Below are 19,459 nucleotides of genomic sequence, written 5' to 3' on the forward strand. Positions count from 1 at the left end.
AAAGGAGACTAAGAAGCAGCAAATTAGATAAAAACGGAGTTACTGCTTCCGTGTTTTTTTTTGTTTTTTTTTTTTTTGCTAAACATTTTGTGTAAGACTGTATTTCCTCCAGAGGCGACACATTTTAAAATGCGATCAAAAGAGCCGCGTTCTACATCTCAGAGAGCCGTACAGTGTACTGTATGGACAGCCCTACACTTTATTCTTCACTGAGGCCACAATGAAGACAAAGCTTTAGTGTGAAAAGCCTTACATTGCTACTCTGGCCAACTACCATAACAAGCTGGCAATGAGGTTGATGTATAAATACCATGCTTACAGAATACCAGTACATTTCACTATACATACAGTACATTTCACTGTACCCTTGCTGACCCTTACAAAAAACATGGGATTGTATCGTTATCTGACCATGCTATATATTAACTATATATTGCAGTATAATGAATCTATAATACATACATCTCACGCGTTTGGGGTTATATATTTAACAGGCATGTGGTAGTAAATTCGGTAATAACGATTTAGCGGACACTCCAGGTTAATTGCATTGTTCACAGTTACACAAGTTATTGTGTAACAATGTATTTTTCTGGTTGCTTAATTTTCAGGCACCGCGGCAGACAGCTTACCCAGCGGGGTCCTGTTGCTTAATAAACAACATGGCTGCCCTCTGTAAATGGAGACACCGGTTAAAACCGGCAGCTTTCTTTCAAAATGCAGCCAGAAGACAGCTGTCAGGTAATGTCTCGGTGTGTATCACATGTTTCTGTAAATGTAAGGTCGTTACAGTTACACGACGGCGTTGTACTGATTTCAGAGATCTGCAGTGCATTCCAATGGCAATGTGAACCGTGGCTATATAGTTCCAGTTAGTTATTATTTGTTAGTCTCTGTATTACAGTGCGATATTTAAATGTTCAAAGTCCTTTGTAGCATCATTTAAAAAATGTACCTTCTACAGTTTAGTGCTGTTTAATATGGTAAAGGAACAGTAACATAATAGTAGGGATATGGCAAGTGTCCACGTAGCAAAGTCGCATTTACCGAGTAATATAATAATAATAATAATAATGATAATAATGATAATAGTTGTAATGTGATCAGGACATACATTGGAGATGCATACTGCTTCTGTACTGTATTTTTTATTTTGTTCAGATAAACATGACTATGATCTTTTGGTTATCGGTGGAGGATCAGGCGGCCTGGCTTGTTCAAAAGAAGGTAAGTCACTGGTTTTAAACTTCAACCTTGTCTTCACTGAAACCTGCTCTATTTTGCCACTCGCCCACAAGACAGTAGCAAGGGATGGAGATAAGACTCCCAGTGCATAGCGGTTTGATCTGTTTAGTTTAGTAAGTCACACAGAAGAAAAAAAAAAACGTAACTGACGTTTTGTATTTCTAATGTACTTTTCTGTGTGATGTTCTGTTTTTCAGCTGCTCAGTTCGGAAAGAAAGTCGCTGTGTTAGATTATGTGGAATCTTCCCCTAAAGGTATACAGCAATGAACCCTACAGCATAGTATGGGGTGCTTTTATGATGGTTCTTTGAAGTGATGAACCCTACAGCATAGTATGGGGTGCTTTTATGATGGTTCTTTGAAGTGACAACTGGTGTTCATTCTGCATGTTAACTTTTCAATCTAGGTACCAAGTGGGGCCTCGGTGGAACCTGTATGAATGTGGGCTGCATTCCCAAGAAACTAATGCACCAGGCTGCTCTTCTCGGAGGTGCTGTTAAAGATGCCCAGAAGTATGGCTGGAGGATACCCAGCCCAATCACCCACGACTGGTGAGACTCCAGTCATGGCATAGGAGTTCGGTGTGCCCCCTCTAATCGACACAAACACCGAGAAACAAATAACAAAACAAAAGAGCAAAGATAGTCAGGAGTAGTTGTTCTTGTATAAGCATTTATTATTATTATTATTATTATTATTATTATTACTTCTTAAAGATAACAGTAATTATTTAGTTGGGATTTCTCAGTTGTAAAACTAACACACAGTTAAGATGCAGTCCATGAACTTCATCAATGGGCTAAAAAAAATGCAGACAACTACTGTGCTGTTCCTCCATTAACTTGACTTCTTCCAGCTGCAGAGGCAGTCGATTTCTGCAGTGCAGATCACTGGAGGCCTCCTGTCCAAGGTAGCTTTCTTAGCAGCATCTGCTGGAGACTTATTGCAACACGATGGAGTGAAAATGGAGCAGCAGCAAAAGGGTGTTTGTTTGATTCACTGTGCAGTATCATGCAGTAACGTTACAATACTAAGGTTAGGTCAGATGAGATTCGACATCTTGTGTCTGCACAGATTTACAGTTACAGAGCAAAGACTTGAACTCAGGGTCCCAGCTTTGGGCTAGACTACGTTGGTCAAACAGGACATGACTGGTCATTTTTATTGAATTTCAGGTTGACCATGGCACCAGCCGTTCAGGACTACATCAGGTCCCTGAACTGGGGGCACAGAGTCCAGCTGCAGGACAAGTGAGTATGAGATCTGCTCAGTCAACCACCTGTTCAGGAGGCTCTGCATCCCAGTCTTGTGGGTCAAATAATATCTGTCTATCTGTCTATCTATCTATCTGTCTATCTATCTAATGTCGGTAATAACAAAGCACAGTTTGCCATGCTGTATCAAAATTGTAAAATTAACAAATGGGGTTGATTTGCGGTTTAGCAGTGTTGGCAGTACAGTACAGTATTAGGGTCCTTCGTTAATTCAGAGTTTCAATATTGAATGAATTAATTCTGTGATTTAAGTCGGGTAGCGGAAAAACGAGGGAGTACTGAAGTTGTTTTTATAGTGCCGAAAGAAATTCCGCATTATACTCTACATGCACACGCCATTATAAAAAAGGATTTGATCTAGGTGGAAACAACTGAATAATATGTTGCTTACTGTATGTATAGGTTAAATAACTGACCCCAGCACTTTCAAACATACCATATAGCCTTAATGAACTGCAGTGTAACTGTGTGCAAAACAAAATGTTTTTCCTTCTTCTAGTAATGTCTACTGGGAGTTTTTGTCTGCAGCATTTTGATTTTAAAACAGTTTTGATCCGTAACAAGAGCACCGCTCTCTCACTCTCTCTCTCTCTCTCTCTCTCTCTCTCTCTCTCTCTCTCTCTCTCTCTCTCTCTCTCTCTCTCTCTCTCTCTCTCTCTCTCTCTCTAGTTTTGTGTTTGCATGTAGATCAGTATCGTCTTTCATTCTTTATTGTGTAGAACCTGTACACAATAGGGAAAAACCTGTCAGTGCAACGGGATGATCAGATCCTACAGTGAGCACTTTACTGGAAGCAAACTGAATTGCTGCAGGGTAAACAGGTGCTGAAATAGCAAGTACAGTATCTACAGGAACCATGTAAATGTAGCTACACTAAGAACTGTTATGTCAAAGCTATTGTCCTGTATATTATTTGAGGTAATGAGAAAGGAAGAATGTCAGTACTGTTAATGTCAGGCATCTTTACTGAAGCGTAATAAAGTTTCCTGCAGCTATGGGTTATTCCAGTGACAGATCACACAACAGGTTTTCACTCCCCAACTTTTTAATCAACCTTTTATTTGTGTGAGAGACTTCTGCTAGGTGAAATTGGGCGTTAAAAGCAAAGTCTAGGGAAACAGTATTGTGTTTATATATATATATATATATATATAATTTTTTTTTTTTTACAGAAAAGTAAAGTATTTGAACCTCAAAGGCAGCCTGATGGATGGACACACTGTCAGGGCAGTGTCAAAAACTGGCAAAGAGGTAAGAAGGATATCCAATACTGCCCTGACAAATCTGTGAATCTGTTTTTAAATCAGACTCTCCGTTCTCCAGACACCTGTTACCTCACATCGTCCTGCAGTACTGTATTTAAAATAAAAAAAAAAAAAAAAAAAAAAAAAAACGAAAACACCAGAGGGCTCATTGAATTCAGAAGGCTACCTGACACCATGGTATCCATTCCTTTAATATGTAATGTTTGAGTGTTGTCGGGTGATACTGCTGTAAGTGTATTCTGTACCAGATTTTGATGCTTCTGCTGTCAAATCTATACAGGAAAATGTACAGTCAAACATCAGTGAGCCAAAGTAATAATAGAATAGTAGTGTTTAGGAACCGGTGGAATGAGATCCGCATCTGAATCCCTTTGCATGCAATCATTTGTAGAGTGTTTACAGTGGTGCACTACAGGATAGGCTTTTGGAAGCCTACAGTACCCAAGCAATTAATCAACATAATGTTCATTTAGCTGCAACTTTTATATTTTCAGCATGTGTCATTTGGAGTTGAGAAGCAGGCTACCCCAAGCTGACCCGATGTATTGCTCATTAAATGTAAACTGAATTTAAATTACAGTGGTTTCTTTAGAAGGGTTACATCTCGGTATTGACTTTGCTCAGTATATTGAATCTGTATAATTGAATCAGATGGTGTGATGTCTGTTCTGTGCAGTTTTTTTTTTTTTTTTTTTCGTGTGTTTGTTTTCACTGTGCTCAGTGAATTAAATTAACACGGCTGGTATGTTTATCTGCAGTCTGTCTTTACTGCTGGGAATATTGTGATTGCAACTGGAGGACGGCCAAAGTACCCCACACATGTGAGTCTCCAGCAAAGCCCTCTCTTGTTTAACTGTGATAACAATACATTCCATACTGTACACACATTTCCATTTTATAAAGGGTGACCTTCAATGCATTCTGACAATTGCCTTACAAATGAATGAATACATTTCTTCTAAGTAAAATATAAAGGAAGTTTTCCTAATACTGAGTATTATTCAAAGCACCCTGCAGACAGTGAGTCAGACACTAGACCCCTTTGTTTGAATGTGCGTTCCAGATTCCTGGATCATTGGAATACGGAATTTCAAGCGATGACATTTTCTGGTTGAAAGAATCACCTGGAAAAACGTGAGTAAAGACTTTGCTCCAATGCAATCTGACATGTGCATATTTTCTTTTGAAAAGTGAATATGACCACTTCATTGGTAAGTGGGTATACAATAACATCACATACCCAGTGAACAGAAACGTTGTAGGCGTCCTGTATAAGGTATAATCACTGTTTATTTTTCAGCTTGGCTTGCATTGTGTAGGCAGTGAATGCAGGGCTGATGAAGCTGTTTGATGAGAGTGTTGCATCGCAGCACAGTAACTGCTGCTTACAGAAATGCAGATGCTGCAGCATATGGTGCATTGATTGCTGTAGCTCAGAGCTGACCACTTGGCGGCAGTATATATTCATTATTCTTACAGCACTAACTTTTTTTTTTTTGGCTAGAGGTTGTAGTGTAATAGATTATTAGGACTTGTCCATCATTTTATTTTATTTATTTTTTCAAATCTGCCGTCTTTGACACAGATGGTACTGGATGGATAGCAGCTGATGGAGAGTTTGACAAGCTGGCTTCCAAGCATCCTTACTAATATCCCCTGCAGCAATTTAAAACTGCTGCACACCCAAGAGAGTGATCTGTAACTCCGGGGCGGAGCCACTTCACCGCACACCTGAGTCTGAGCAGTGCAGGAATTCTTTCAGAGTGTGTGCTGAGGTGGGAGCAGCCCACAGACTGAGAGCTGGGGGTTCAGCTACCTTAACAGTTAAGTCAGTGCTGGAATACTGCACAGCCCGCAGTGCATTTACTCGTCAGTGCTTCAGTAAGGGTTCTCCATACAACTGGAGGGTTGTGGTCTGTTTTAACCCATTAAAAACAGGCTGTTTCTGCCTGTCCCGTCATCATCATTCACTTCTTAACAAAAGCATGACCAGTAATAAATCTATCTGACAAAAACAACCCCGTCCACAACAGTTAGAGGGAGTCTTGTCAACCCTTTACATAAATGAACCTGTTGGAGCCTCCTCCTGGTTACTTTGACTTGATGAGCCAGACCTCTGCAGCTTGCAGCTAGGAGAAATAATTGAAAAAACAAACTACTGAACAGAACAAATTGGTTTGTTCTTTCTTGCCAAAAATGCAAGCCATTTGTCAGTCTCCCGAATGCTTTGTCTGTCCTAACAAGATCATTTCTTCTTCCATATTGCTAAATATATTCTGTGTTTCCATATTGATTGGTTCACTGCAGAATAGAATTGAAAACCAGTTCAACGGGATCTCAAATAAATTATTTTAAAAGTAACACTTATTGCAGAGTTGAGAACAGATATTCATATTAAATGAACTCAAAACATAGTATGTGTTAATTCTGGTTTTAAAGGTAATGGCTAAAAAAAATAAAGCTCATGCTTGCAAGATTTATAACTGTGAAATGTGTCCTTTTCCAAGACCTCTTTTGTCCACTGGACTTTGAGTGCAAGTTGTAACAGTGTATTAAGGGAGTATAATGTTTACCCGTCACATTCCTGAGTCTTAGTCTAAATAAAGCCTGCGGGGGCTACAGTAGCGTTGCTGTGCTTGTTCACTCGGTGCCAGAGAGGATCTGTGGAAAGTGCCATTAATGAGTCTGGAGGCACCGATCAGGGTCAGCCAAACAGGAGGGCACAGTCCTGCATACTGAGCTCCCTCTGGAAACTGGGACTGAGGGAGTTTCAGTGTCTGGGCTGTCATCACAGCTCCCTGTGTACCAGATAACATTCGCTAGGGCTGGAGGAGACGCGAAATTCATTAAGTACTCGAGAACCAAATCCTCTGCACGTTGTAGCTGTCCCTGACCCATGTTGAATATGTGAGCCCTCTCTGATAACAGGGAGTGGACCAGGTCCCTGTTTTATCAACTGTTCTGTTCTGTTAACTGCAGCATGTTTTATTTTATTTTTTATCGAACATGTAATGGATGGTGGCTTGCCTGATGTACTGTAATGAAAACTGTTTTTTGAAGTGCAGAAAGATTTTGTTAGTTGTAGCCACTCTGCCTGGGAACAGATTTACAGATCCCTGTTTTTTTTTTTTTTTTTAACAAAACCAGTTTCTATTCGTAAGCCTGGCTGTGTCTATATAAATAGTGTACAGTGCTCAAAAGTAGCTAAAAGTCCCCGCCCTCCCGCCCTGTCTAATCCCCTAATCCCGCTGACAGTAGATGTTAAGTACAGCTGTACATTAGTTGCAAGCTGGGGGTGCTTGTATGAAATGTGCCTGCTTTGTTCGAGTGAATGACTGCACGGCACTTACCTGTCAAGGTGAACTGAAGGGAAAGCTGAAGTGCAGCAGCATTCCCTGCTGGAGGGAAAGGAGCTGGAAAGGCTGGTCTTGGCCTGCGATATGTACCGTGCATTGAGACTGGGATATAGCGTTTAGCAGCTGCAGGGATTAGCAGTGACATTACAATGATGTATCCTAGCAGCACCTTATCTTTCAGATGGATTAAAGGAATGATTCACCGAGGCCACACACACACACACATCTCTTGCTCTAGTCTTTCCTTTCGCTGTGAATGAATAGGGCAATTCTGTATCATTTACAAGGGAGCATTTTGTTGCAGGGATCATGTGGCAGGAGATGTGCTCTATTTAGGCTGTATATAGAAACAAAATCACTGTACAGTACAGTTACCCTCTAAAGGACAAGCTAAAATGACACGCAGGTTTTTGTTGTTTTTTTTACGTTTTTTTAACTGTTTTCCTACAAAAGTTGTGCAAGTTTCATTTGCAGATAATTTTTCCAGATATTAAGTTTTGCTAGTTCTTCAACAGACACAACCATATTGTATGTATTTAATTTTTTTTTTTTTTACTTTTATTTCTCTTCTCTTTAGGTTGGTTGTTGGTGCCAGCTGTATCCTTAAAAACATGCTGCAGTAAATATACTTGCGTTTGGTCCCATCTGCATGGGAAGACTGTGACTCTGATCCTGTCTTGGTCGTTGGTTTTAGTTTTTAACCCTCTCGGGGGACTGGGTGAGTTTTCACTCACTGAATTATCAGAGCAGCTGGGGAGATTTCAAAGGGGTGGTTTGCCCTGAAGGAGAGCATTCTTCCTTTCCTGTTGTCAACCTGCAGCACTGACCGGCTCTGGTTGCATCCGAGCCTGCATTAAGAAAGGTAGTATCACAAGATCAGTGTTGTAAGGGTCTCCAGGACCCGCACACGTGGCTTAAAGGGATCCTTAGTATGGGCTTCAAATACCCGAGTACAGTTCTTGTTTTGTAGATGCTCCTATTTTGTATTTCTTTTTTGTTTCATTTAGAGTGCCCAGTTATTTGACTCCTGTTTTTCTTTACTATGTCCAGTTCCACTCCCTCTTGCTGGAATGCTGTAGTTAGTAAGCCTGGAAAGTCATAATGTAAGCGTACAGTAATAATAATAAAGGTATTGCAGCTCGCTCTCTTCCTTGACGTGACGGTTTGCAAGATGTTGCCCTTGAGTGCGCTGGCTTTCTCACAGGCATCGGTTTGGACACCTCGGTGATGGTGAGGAGCATTCCACTGCGAGGATTCGATCAGGTGTTTCTTTCATTATTAAACAACTTCTGTGTCAAACCTCACCCTGTGTGTAGAGATCCTGGTTGAGATTCCCACTGTAGTGTGCAGTGAATATCACGCAAGTGTGTGTGTGTGTGTGTGTGTGTGTGTGTGTGCAATAATTAGCCTACAGCTCCTCAGGCTCCTAGTAGCTGTAATTTCAGTATCCTCTAAGGCAGTGGTTCTCAACCCCAGTCCACAGGGACCCCTGTGCCTTCTGGTTTTTGTTAAAACTGAGCTCTCAATTACTTAACTAAACCCTTAATTGAACTAATAATTTGCTTAATTAGACCTTTTTAATCGTTCTCGGCTCCTAATAAGTTGCAGATTTTAAGTTACTTGCACGATTTTACAATTAACTTAATCTCCAACTCTTTAAGAGCTGAAAACAATTAAGAAGCCTTATTTAAGCTAATTGTTGGTTCAATTAAGGGTTTAGTTAAGTAATTGAGAGCTCAGTTGAATGAAAACCAGAACACACAAGGGTCCCCGTGGACCGGGGTTGAGAAACACTGCTCTAAGAAACCGATCCATTATCTACTCACAGTGAATGCTGTCTCTGCACGCTTCTGAAACGGCATGTTTTTGGCTGATTTAGTGGTTCCTTTTCCAGCTCCAGGGAGAGGTAGCAGGTTACTCTGCCCGGTGTATATTTATAGAGTAATGGTCTCCATTGCATGCTTGAGATGGGTGACACTGACATTATGCTGCTGGGCAGGCTCAGATCACAGCTCCGTCTCTCCACCATGAGAATGAGTTGCTTTCAAACTATAGGAAACACACTCAGCCAGCCTGTTTCACAAGACAGAAGCAAGGGCTCAAGTACAATTAGCACTTAGTCTCTAGTCAAAGTCACTAAGAATTCTGCCCTGCAAGACCCAAGAACTGCAATAGCAAGTTTTACAAGTGTTGACCTTGTGCAATCTTATAATTGGTTTCTACAAAAGGGCTTTAACTTGATCTTTTGTCTGAGCCTGGCAGTATTGCCGCAGCAGGGGCTTTCTTCACAAACCCCAATGTTTAACTGCCCGGGGCTGTGTGGTGGGTTTGGGTGTTTGGTACCCTGCTTACAAGCCTTGCAATGATTTCTGTTTATGAAATGTGTTTGTTTTTCTTGTGCTGATTAGAATTGATGATAGCGCCCAGGTCAGTTATGGGTAAGTTGTCACAATGTAATAATTTGGAGCTTGAACCCTGAAGTATGTGTTAACTCTGCTAATTTTGGTCTTGTATCTCTTGCAGCAAATTGCCTGCCTAGTGACGGATTACATGGGGTCTTATGGTACCAAGTTCCACTGGAAATGCAGCCCTTCCAAAGTGGAAAAGCTGGAGACGGGGCGCCTGCTGGTCTCCTGGACAGACCTGGACTCTGGTAAAGAGGACCAGGATACCTTTGATACAGTGCTGTGGGCAGTAGGTAAGGATGATGTGCACTAAACCGTTTTACCAGCGAGTCGTGACTTTCTGTATCACAGCGTAATAGAGCCACGTATCGTGACACATGAGCGAAAGCTCATTTGTAGGTAAGATTAGTGGTGAAGCACTGCTGCAGTATGGTCACTGGTCATGGAGTCAGGTGCAGCGTGGAGGGGCGAATTCACTTCACACATCACTGGCATCCCACAATACTTTTCTGGGACACTGCTTCGTCAGCAGGGAGAACAAATATCAAAATCAAAAACAAGGCAGTAAAATGACATGATGGAAATAAAAAGGGAAGTTTGAAATTGACATGCTGGAGAGCAGGCTTTCTCCATCAGGAAGTGCCAGTGCAGCGGGATGCTGAATTCCCTCTTTTGTTCTCTCTGTGTGGATTTCCTGAAGAAGGCTCCAGCAGCGGAAATGAGGATTTCAATCGCTCCTTTCTTTTTTTTTTTTTTTTTTCACTTTGTATTGCCAATGTTGCTTTTGTGCTGTTTTTTGATGTCCTGATTTTTAAAGTAACAAAGACATGCCACTTTTTTTTTTTGTGCTTGTCAAAAGCATTTTAAAAGTGTTTGAATTTCTAAATCTGCCTTTCGCTTTTTGGAATGAATCAATGCCTGTGTTTCTTTGTTTGTAACTTCGATATAGGGGCTTGAAGTGAAATGTTTGTTGGCGTGTCAGTCTTGCCGTTCATCCTTGACTGCTGTACTCGCATGGTGCTAGCTGGACTCACACTCTGGCTCTGTGCAAGTAATACTGTAGAGTTTCTGCAGACGCAGTTCATTCACTCATACGTTTGAGATTCTGTAAGTCATGCGCGTACCTCTAGGTGTATTGGAGCGGTGTAACAGCAAAGGGATTTCATAGTTTCATTAAGTCTAAAGATTATGTTAAGCATTGACTGGTTATTTGATAAAGAAGTGTTCTGTGCTCGCATTGTGTTTTCTTACTGCGGATCGTAGACTGGAATGTAAATGTATAGTTCAGTGGAGAGTTGCGTGGGGTTGAAGTGAATCATTCTATTCCCTTTCCTCTCTCTTTTAATCTGGTTCGAGCCAGAGCGCTGAAAGACGGTTTCTTCCTCGAAGCGTACAGCTGAATGCTTGTTATGATTAAGCAGCCTTTGTACTTTTGTATTTCACGTTGATTTGATGAAAAGTGGGCTGCTGTTTCACAATAGCAGCAGTATCCAGGGCAGTCTGGAATCCTCTCTTATATTCACCCTGGAATTCATTCTCCACCGCCAGGGGTGCATTCCCAATGGCTGATTGGCGTGTTGGGTTCTGATTCATTATTTCTCTTTACACCAGCTCGCCCACGTCGGGTCCCTTGGATAATAGGTTAGGAAACGGAGCAGTATTGAGGATTTCCTGTCTGCCAGGTCTCCCAATTAAAATGCTGACCAGAATCCCCACCATCTTCTCCCCCCCGCTCTTCCCAGTCCCACAGGCAGGATTGCTTAGTCTACGAGGAAGATTGTTGTATTTATTTATTTGTTCAGGGTGTATCCAGCTGGCACTAACGCCCCGTTTCCAAGGATGCTGCCAGTGGAAGCAGAAGTGGCAAAGAGAAATTGCACACTGATAAAATGAACAATGTGTATTTAAAAAAAAAAAAAAAAAAGTTAGGACCAGATGCACAATTTTATGAAAAAAAAAATATATATATATTCTTTCGTTTTTGGTTGGAGTGGGAGTGAAAATGTGAGAAGACCAAAAGCTTATTAAATCAAGTATATGTTATTGGATAGCTGTTGGGTAGCCTACAAAGTTAACTAATGGGCAGCGTTGTTGCAAATACACCTTGGCATGCAAAACACCGAGTATGTCGGCGATGACTGAACAAGATCAATATCTGACCGACTCGCCTGTGTACAGTACTGCATAGGTCGGTCAGTCAGTCAGTATCATCTTGGATTGAAAACGGCCCATACTAACCCTCCTCAGTTAGCTGGTAACACCAGCAGCTTTAAGGAACGGTGTGCAGGTTACAATAGACTGCCAGCTCCAAGCTGATCTCTTAACCATATGACAGGAAGAAATCAAACTGAAACTTGAACCAGCTTCACAATAACCGGCTGTTAATTATTTAAGTTTTGATGCCTTTTATGTAGTCGCTCGCGGTCTGTACGCAACGCTTAAAAACCCAAGGGGCTGATTTACTGCATGCCTCTGGGTTTTGTCATAGCGAGCAGCCAGGAATGGCTCAAGTCTGCAGAGCAGTTTGCGCAAATAGATTTGTATTGCGCCTCTTTAGAAAGTAAAGTATTGTATTGTGAGGACTGAGGATTAAGCAGAACATTCTGACAAAGACGTAGCTTAATAATGACAATTTGAAGTAACCGCCTTAGGTATGTTTTGAAGAAATGATCTCATTGTGGAGTGTTACAACATCGTAGCAGTACATTTGAAACACTTGCATTTCCTTTACTTGGTTAATATTTTGCATTTCTTTTACACCTGTTGTTACAGTCCACGCATAATCAGTATGTATCTGTGCTACAGGAACAAGAGCAAGTACCCACCCCTGCCCCATTCCAATCTAAATGAACACTCCATGTGCAAGAGCAAGTACCCACCCCCTCCCCATTCCAATCTAAATGAACACTCCATGTGCAAGAGCAAGTACCCCATTCCAATCTAAATGAACACTCCATGTGCAAGAGCAAGTACCCCATTCCAATCTATATGAACACTCCATGTGCAAGAGCAAGTACCCCATTCCAATCTAAATGAACACTCCATGTGCAAGAGCAAGTACCCACCCCCCTCCCCATTCCAATCTAAATGAACACTCCATGTGCAAAGTGTCCAGCTCTCACAATCCAAACACACACATCAGGAGGAAGTTGTTTCATGGCTCAGCCAAGATAAGGTCCCCTCGTTTTATTATTTTTGGAGCACGATAGCATCAGTGGCTGTGCTGCAAAGGGGCTTGAGGAGGGGGGTTTAGATAGATATTTTAGAGGGGGGGGAGAAGAGTAACAGTAGACTGAAATCTCCTGCAAGCCCAACAGGAGAGGGGGACAGACAGACAGACAGATCGCCTTGTGTCGACAGCTTCACCCAGCCCCCCCAGAGGAAGTACGGTAGAGGCAGATGAAAATGTATCCACAGAAATGCTCCCACAGGCACCGAGACGTGACACGCTGGGAGCAGATGGTAGCTGCACAGTGGAATGATTCATATAAATGTTTACTGATAATGAGATCTGTGTTGAAAAGACAGGCTTTACTTTGTTTCCGAGCTCCTTAAGTCTGTGTTAACATAAAATATGTTGTATCTGGAAATTCAGGAGTCGGGAAAATTTGAAAATGTTTGCTACCGTACAGTGTACTTTTAAATTGAAACTGAGTTTGTTATGAGCAAATATTGAAATCAGGCTGGTGTCCTATAGTGGTGATCTAATGCAATACAGTAACAAATGAAGCAAACCTCTCAGATGCCCAATGTGAAGATTTCCCAAGGGGTTTGTATGTGAGAAGCCCTGTCTGAGCTCCCATTTCTTCAGCCCGGCTCTTAAACACATTCAAACAGCACTTACACTTGAACAGATTTTAACAGTGCTTATGCAGTTCCATTTCCTAACGTACAGAACATTTCAGTTCAGTGACCCAGCATAGACCCACAGCTTCTATATAGTCCCATCTAGGACTGTTCTAGGTTACATTTTTTCATTTCTTCTATTTTAAATGCTGTTTCAGCATCCTGGCTAATGTAATTTAAATCGTGAATTGATTATACTGTAGTAAGTGCACTGGGTATATGAATTAAATATGAGGGAGTTATTTTCAGTTAAATTACGTATGCTTTGTAAATCTCTCTTTATTAAATAATCGTTTTGTGCACGTTTTAATTACCTGAGCTAAATAGAAGAGAACTGAAAGTTATAATACAAAAGAGAAACAGATTTATACTGATTAAAACAAATCTATAACATGTACCTAATTAGCCTGTGGATTTAAAAAAAAAAAAAAAAAAAAAAAAAAAAAAAAAGTTTAACAAGTGATGTGGATGTGTATTAATTCATTTAATTGTAAATTTTCAGGCAGGACCCCAGAAACGAGAGCCCTCAATCTGGAAAAAGTAGGAATGAAAATGAACAGAGAAACTGGGAAGATTATCGTCTCTGCCGACGAAGCAACGTCCGTTCCTCACATCTACGCTATCGGAGATATCGCCGAGGTGAGTCCTGATCACTGTGCACTTGAGGAGTGAGGTGTGCTGCAGAGAGTGTGTCCCGGATGAACAGTGAAACGAGCTTGTAGGTCTCAGCAGCCAAGTGGGCTGGATTGAGAGGAAGCTTGCATGGGCCCCGTCTGCACAGTGTCTTTCTGTAGGCTGTGCCATTGCAGTTTTGAAATGCAAAGGACCGCTTTTTAAGAAAACAAAAAAATAAGCCAAATGGAACGTCGGAAATGACAGGTTCACAAAACTGTAAACGCGAACTGCGGTCTAAATGTTCTGTCTCGTTTGAAATCCTGCCAGCTGTGTTTGACTCCTGAAATACAGATGCGTGAGAAGATAGCCGCTCTCTTGACAGATGAGAAGTGAGAATGACGCTTTGCAATTTAAATACTTTGAGATTTCGTATTTAACAGAAGCAGTCCTTCTGAAACAACCAAAGTATGATAAACGCTTGAAGAGTACCTGGGGAAATGTGAGCAAGAGATGCATGTTAATGATCAGACTTGGGTGGCACGGAAAACACTTAACTGTTTCCACTGCTGAGGACTCTGCTCTCACTGAATGTGCTTGTTGATACGTCACTTATTTGATAATTGTACTTGACAGATGGCTACCCTCGTATTTATATTTTAAATGATTAATTAGCCGACAAAACGCAGTTCCCCTATTTGTATTGTAGTCCAGCCAGTGCAAGTTATTTTTAAAAGAAAAAATACGTTTGTAATATCCTTCATAACATGTCAGAAAAGTTGTGTTGCAGTCAGATCTCAGGAAGCCCAAATCCTTTTCTTTTCATGATATCTTGTATTTTGACTTGTTGCCTAGCACCGAGTACAAAGCCTTTCTGTTCAAAACAATGGAAGCAACTTTTTAAACAAAATAATTCCCTGAAGAAGCGATTATTCTCTGATCTGATGTAGTACGTTTCCCCTGCTGCCCTCTCCTCTGAGCGACTACGTGCCATGCTGTCACCAAAACCGTTCCTCCATGAAAAGAACGAGGAGTGCTGTTCTGCACAGAGCTTGAAAACAAAACCTGTTGCGGTCAACGTGAGCCAACATTTTCATGTTGTTTGACGTGTTAATTGCTTTCTTTCATACTGAAATTCAGTTTGAATATTCATCATTCCTTGCGCTGTATACATTAAAATCAAACCAGCTTCATTTAGCATCATTGGTGTATGTAAAAACTCCATCAGAGTTCAGGGTCATTTAAAATGTGGTAGAATCATCTAAGCCACGATGTGGAGGAAGGTAAATGTGAGTCTGTCCGGTTAATCTTAATGTGTTCACATTTGTTTCAAGAGCCCCAACTGGAGAAGCCAAAGCAAACAAGCTGATGTATATCTGGCTGTAGTGTTAGCCACAGCAATCAACCTGCAGTACTTACTTAACAGCTGCATTAAAACTGAAGCTCAGACTTTAACCTTGGGTTCAGTTTATATCTAGAAGAATTCCAGACAGTCAGCCAGTTCAGAGACCTTGGGTGAAGACATACTGTGTGGTAGATAACATTCAGTAACTAGGTTTGAGGTTTTTTTTTTTTTTTTTTTTTTTGAGTAAGTGGTGTTATTAGTTGTCCTGCATATTTTTTCTTTGCTGTTTTTAATTGAAGTGATTTTGCGTTTCTTGTAATTTTAGGGGCGTCCTGAATTGACCCCCACAGCTATCCAAGCAGGCAAACTCCTGGCTCGTCGGCTCTTCGGCAAATCCTCTGAACTGATGGACTACGACTGTGTGAGTAAAAACACTATAAATGCTCACCTGCCGTGTGCTTTTAATTGCTCAGTTAAAGGGCTCCTTATTGCGCAGGGTTTAACTTTAAAAGCGTTTTAATGTTACGTTTATTAAAAACCACAAGGTGGACATAAAGGGACGTGTCAAGAACTAGGAACTTAAAATAATACACACTTTTTTTTTCAGTAAAAGAATCCTTGCCATTTAATAGCGTCTTCCAATATGCAAACAAGACGACATGCCTTATATTGTTAAATAAAGATTGTAGCAGTGTTAATAAAAGTGTTATGTCTAAGGCATGTGGGGAGGGGGGTGGGATTCTGATTATTATTCCAATAAATGACACGCCTGTGCATCTAGACCACCGGAGTCTGGATTTAGTTTCAGTGCCTGTATTCCAGGTCCCCACCACAGTGTTCACCCCCCTGGAGTACGGCAGCGTGGGGCTGTCTGAAGAGGAGGCAGTCAGAATGCACGGAGAGGACGGCATTGAGGTAGAGCTGGGAGACTGGGAGCCCAGGGATCGTACACAAACTCTGTCAGTTTTGTATTTGGTAGCCGCCAGTAACCACACAAAACCTGCGCTTGCTCTTCTAGCCTGCTTTGGAAGACTCATCAGTGCAACAAGCATACTATTATCTTGGAATGGCCCCAGTCCCTGACATACGCTGTATTCAGGAGTTTTGCTATTCTTCTTGTTGTGTGTTTTCTCCAGTAATGAAACGTTTAGCTTTTAGGTTACTGCACTGGATTGGGATTGCACCAGTTGAGTTGCTGAGGTTCTGTTTCTTTATTAACAGTGTCAGTTCTCTGCTGTTACTCCCCCATCTCTGTGCTAACAGTATCCTTTTGTGTGGGTGGCTGCAACACCTGTGGAGAGCAGATTGAAAACACTTTAGAATTCCGCTGTGACTCATCAAGGTGATTGACGTCTGAGCAGGAGGGATGATGGAGCCGCGCTGCATGTGACCACACGCACCCAATAGAGGGTAGCAGTTTTCATGGCTAAGCAGGTTTCTGATCATGAACGATACTGTGCGCCCAGGCCTAGACCTTGTAACTACAGGCCTTTTCAGTAAAAGAAAAGTAGCAGCAGGAAACGATGTCCCTTTACCTCACCTGGCAAGGAGAGACTCCACCACTGAGCCTCCCAACTCTCGTCATTACCAAAGGCACATGTATCATAAATCATATGTGCTATTTCATTTAGCATGGGCTTTAGAATTACTGGTAGTGTTATTTTCTCTTCTCGTTTCTCAGGTTTTTCATGCGTTTTACAAACCGTTAGAGTTCACAGTAGCAGAACGGGATGCCAGTCAGTGCTACATCAAGGTGAGGATTCGCTTCTGCACTGTGTGTAACCCCTTCTGTCTCTGGCTGGAGTGCTTCCCTCTTAACTTTCTTTCCTTTATGTTGTAGATGGTCTGTTTGCGGGAGGGGGCTCAGCGAATCCTTGGGTTCCATTTCACTGGACCAAACGCTGGGGAAGTCACTCAGGGATTTGCCCTTGCGATAAAGTAAGAGCAACAAACCGCCACCTCCTTCAGGCTTTATAGAGCTCTGCTGCTTAACCCCTCTGTACAGAGTAAGCATTATCACAATCGCAGCCATTCCCAAATTCCAAACTTTCACTTTCACAAAACTGGGGCAAGTCAAGTACCGACACAGACGGCTGTGGTATATCATACTGATGATGCAGAGATGTGTACAGATGCTGTCATGCCTTTTCCTGTTGCAGGTGTGGTGCCACCTATACCCAACTGATGGCAACCGTGGGCATCCACCCAACCAGCGCTGAAGAAATAATCAAGTTAAACATCACCAAGCGCTCTGGCCTAGACCCCACTGTCACAGGGTGCTGAGGGTAAGCCCTGTCCCTGAACCCAAGAGCTCACAAGAGATGCCCGGACTGACAACTGGGAGGGAGTTCACACTAAAACAGGACAGCCGCTTCAGGTAGTTTCAGCTTTTCAGAATACTGGCTCTACATTTCTCTACAGCGCCACAGTGTCTGTGCTGTTTACAGATGTTAGACCCAGGGTACAAGACAAGTAATCTCCAAAATGGCATTGAACTTCATTTTACAGAGGCACAACACGAGCTTACTGAGTAGACCCACAGTCATGGTTTTCTGCTTCTAATGCGTTCTGAAACTGTTAATAACTACAGTTTTAGAAAAGAAAAAAGAGAATTGTGCACTGATATAAATGCAAAGGTTTGAAATATATAGCATATAAAGCTCACCACTGCACGGTTCTCATCTAATATTCTGCAAACTGCCTAAACTAATCTGTGGGTTCTTCTAAAAAGTATTCCATTTCCCAACCAGAAGGTGGGAGTGTTGCCAAGCATGTTCCTCTCCTGGTTTGCACATAATAGATGCCTGTAAGGTACTGACCGTTAAGAAACGAGAGTCCCATTCGATCTGTCTTTACTTTAAAAAGATTTAACTGGGCATTTCAACAGGAAGTTCTGCAGATTCATATGGCCCGGTCCTTTAAAAGAAGGACTAATTAAACTTGAGATTCCACACTTCATTACTGATGAACCACTTCTCCAGGACTGGTTTGTTTTAATGAAAAGTGAGCAGGAGGAAGTGAACATTATTGCAAATAATGATCGTCTCCTTCTGATGGGGTTGCCAGCTTTCTCTCAACAAAACAAAATTCAAAATACAAAAACTGTATTGCTTTGATGATCACATCAATCAGCATGTCATGCCTGTTTAGTTTGAGTTTGTTTTGGCAACCAGAAAAATAGTGGATATTTTAAGTATTGAGTAGCCTAATAATAATAATAATAATAATAATCAAGGTCAGTTTGTTAAAATAGATGTTTCAGGACTGAAAATACATACAAAAATACTGTGGAACACACACACACACACACACATATATATATATATATATATATATATATATATATATGGAAATTTAATTTGTACCAATAAAGAAAAATGCCATTTCTGTGCACTCTGCTTTACTCAAGATATGATAAATTGCATTGTTTTAAATTATGTGATTTTAAATGAATAAATAAAACAAATTGGTTTCTCAGGGGTCAAAACTGACTTAGGAAAATGTTCAAACCGGGGAGGAAATGCCTGTTTCTATTTATGCACTCTGATCTAAGCTCACTGATTAATGATCCAGTCAGGAACAGTGAGAAAAGCTTTGGAGGGTTTGCTACCTACTTTATTTGTACCTTTGGCTGGAGTCACAAATCTTTCCCCTTCTCTCCTCCCAGTCCAGCGGCTCTTGTTTGCTTTATTCAGGGATGGAGTGATGACAGAATAACCCAGACCTCCTGAGCTTGTTTATCATGCGCACTTTGTTATGAAAGGACTGTAAGGCTGCGGGGATGGAAACAATGTATCGTTTGTACACAAGCCGTCCTCATCGTGGCAGAGATGTAGCACAAGCAGTGTATAAGTAAAGTCGCACGCGGATCCTTCCTCTACTCGATGTTTGTAGAGGAGTGAGTGCTTTGACCATGGTTCAGGTACTGCTCAGTAGTGTTGTACAGGTCAGGGTAATGACAGGGGTGCTGGCCAGTGACGACTTGTGCTTCAACCCAAACTGGGCTGGACAGGTCTGATGACAACGAGCACCCCAGCCAAATGCATTGAAATGAATGTTTGTCTTTCAGATGTATTGTAATATATATTTCAATAAAAATCTATCACAGAAA

The 19,459-nt window shown here is 41.4% G+C and overlaps 1 protein-coding gene across 3 annotated transcripts; it reads left to right on the forward strand.

The window, feature by feature from the left end:
- Nucleotides 1–608: 608 nt before the first annotated feature.
- LOC117426887 (thioredoxin reductase 2, mitochondrial-like) lies at nucleotides 609–19,459 on the forward strand. Of its 3 annotated transcripts, XR_009330487.1 has the most exons (18): nucleotides 609–741; nucleotides 1,162–1,227; nucleotides 1,443–1,499; nucleotides 1,652–1,796; nucleotides 2,421–2,495; nucleotides 3,692–3,770; nucleotides 4,543–4,605; nucleotides 4,848–4,918; nucleotides 7,718–7,737; nucleotides 8,312–8,403; nucleotides 9,664–9,838; nucleotides 13,894–14,030; nucleotides 15,674–15,769; nucleotides 16,171–16,263; nucleotides 17,030–17,101; nucleotides 17,189–17,286; nucleotides 17,508–17,725; nucleotides 19,016–19,459. XR_009330487.1 is itself a non-coding variant. In XM_034045056.3 (17 exons), the coding sequence occupies exons 1-17, from the start codon at nucleotides 663–665 to the stop codon at nucleotides 17,629–17,631; spliced, it is 1,542 nt and encodes a 513-aa protein (XP_033900947.2). In that variant the 5' UTR covers nucleotides 609–662; the 3' UTR covers nucleotides 17,632–19,459. The 3 variants fall into 3 exon arrangements, 2 of the variants coding, with proteins under 2 accessions (XP_033900947.2, XP_058888739.1); XM_034045056.3 differs by having other exon boundaries at nucleotides 17,508–19,459; XM_059032756.1 differs by having other exon boundaries at nucleotides 667–752; nucleotides 17,508–19,459.

Source organism: Acipenser ruthenus, chromosome 11 (genome assembly GCF_902713425.1).
Source record: "Acipenser ruthenus chromosome 11, fAciRut3.2 maternal haplotype, whole genome shotgun sequence".
Classification (NCBI taxonomy): domain Eukaryota; kingdom Metazoa; phylum Chordata; class Actinopteri; order Acipenseriformes; family Acipenseridae; genus Acipenser; species Acipenser ruthenus.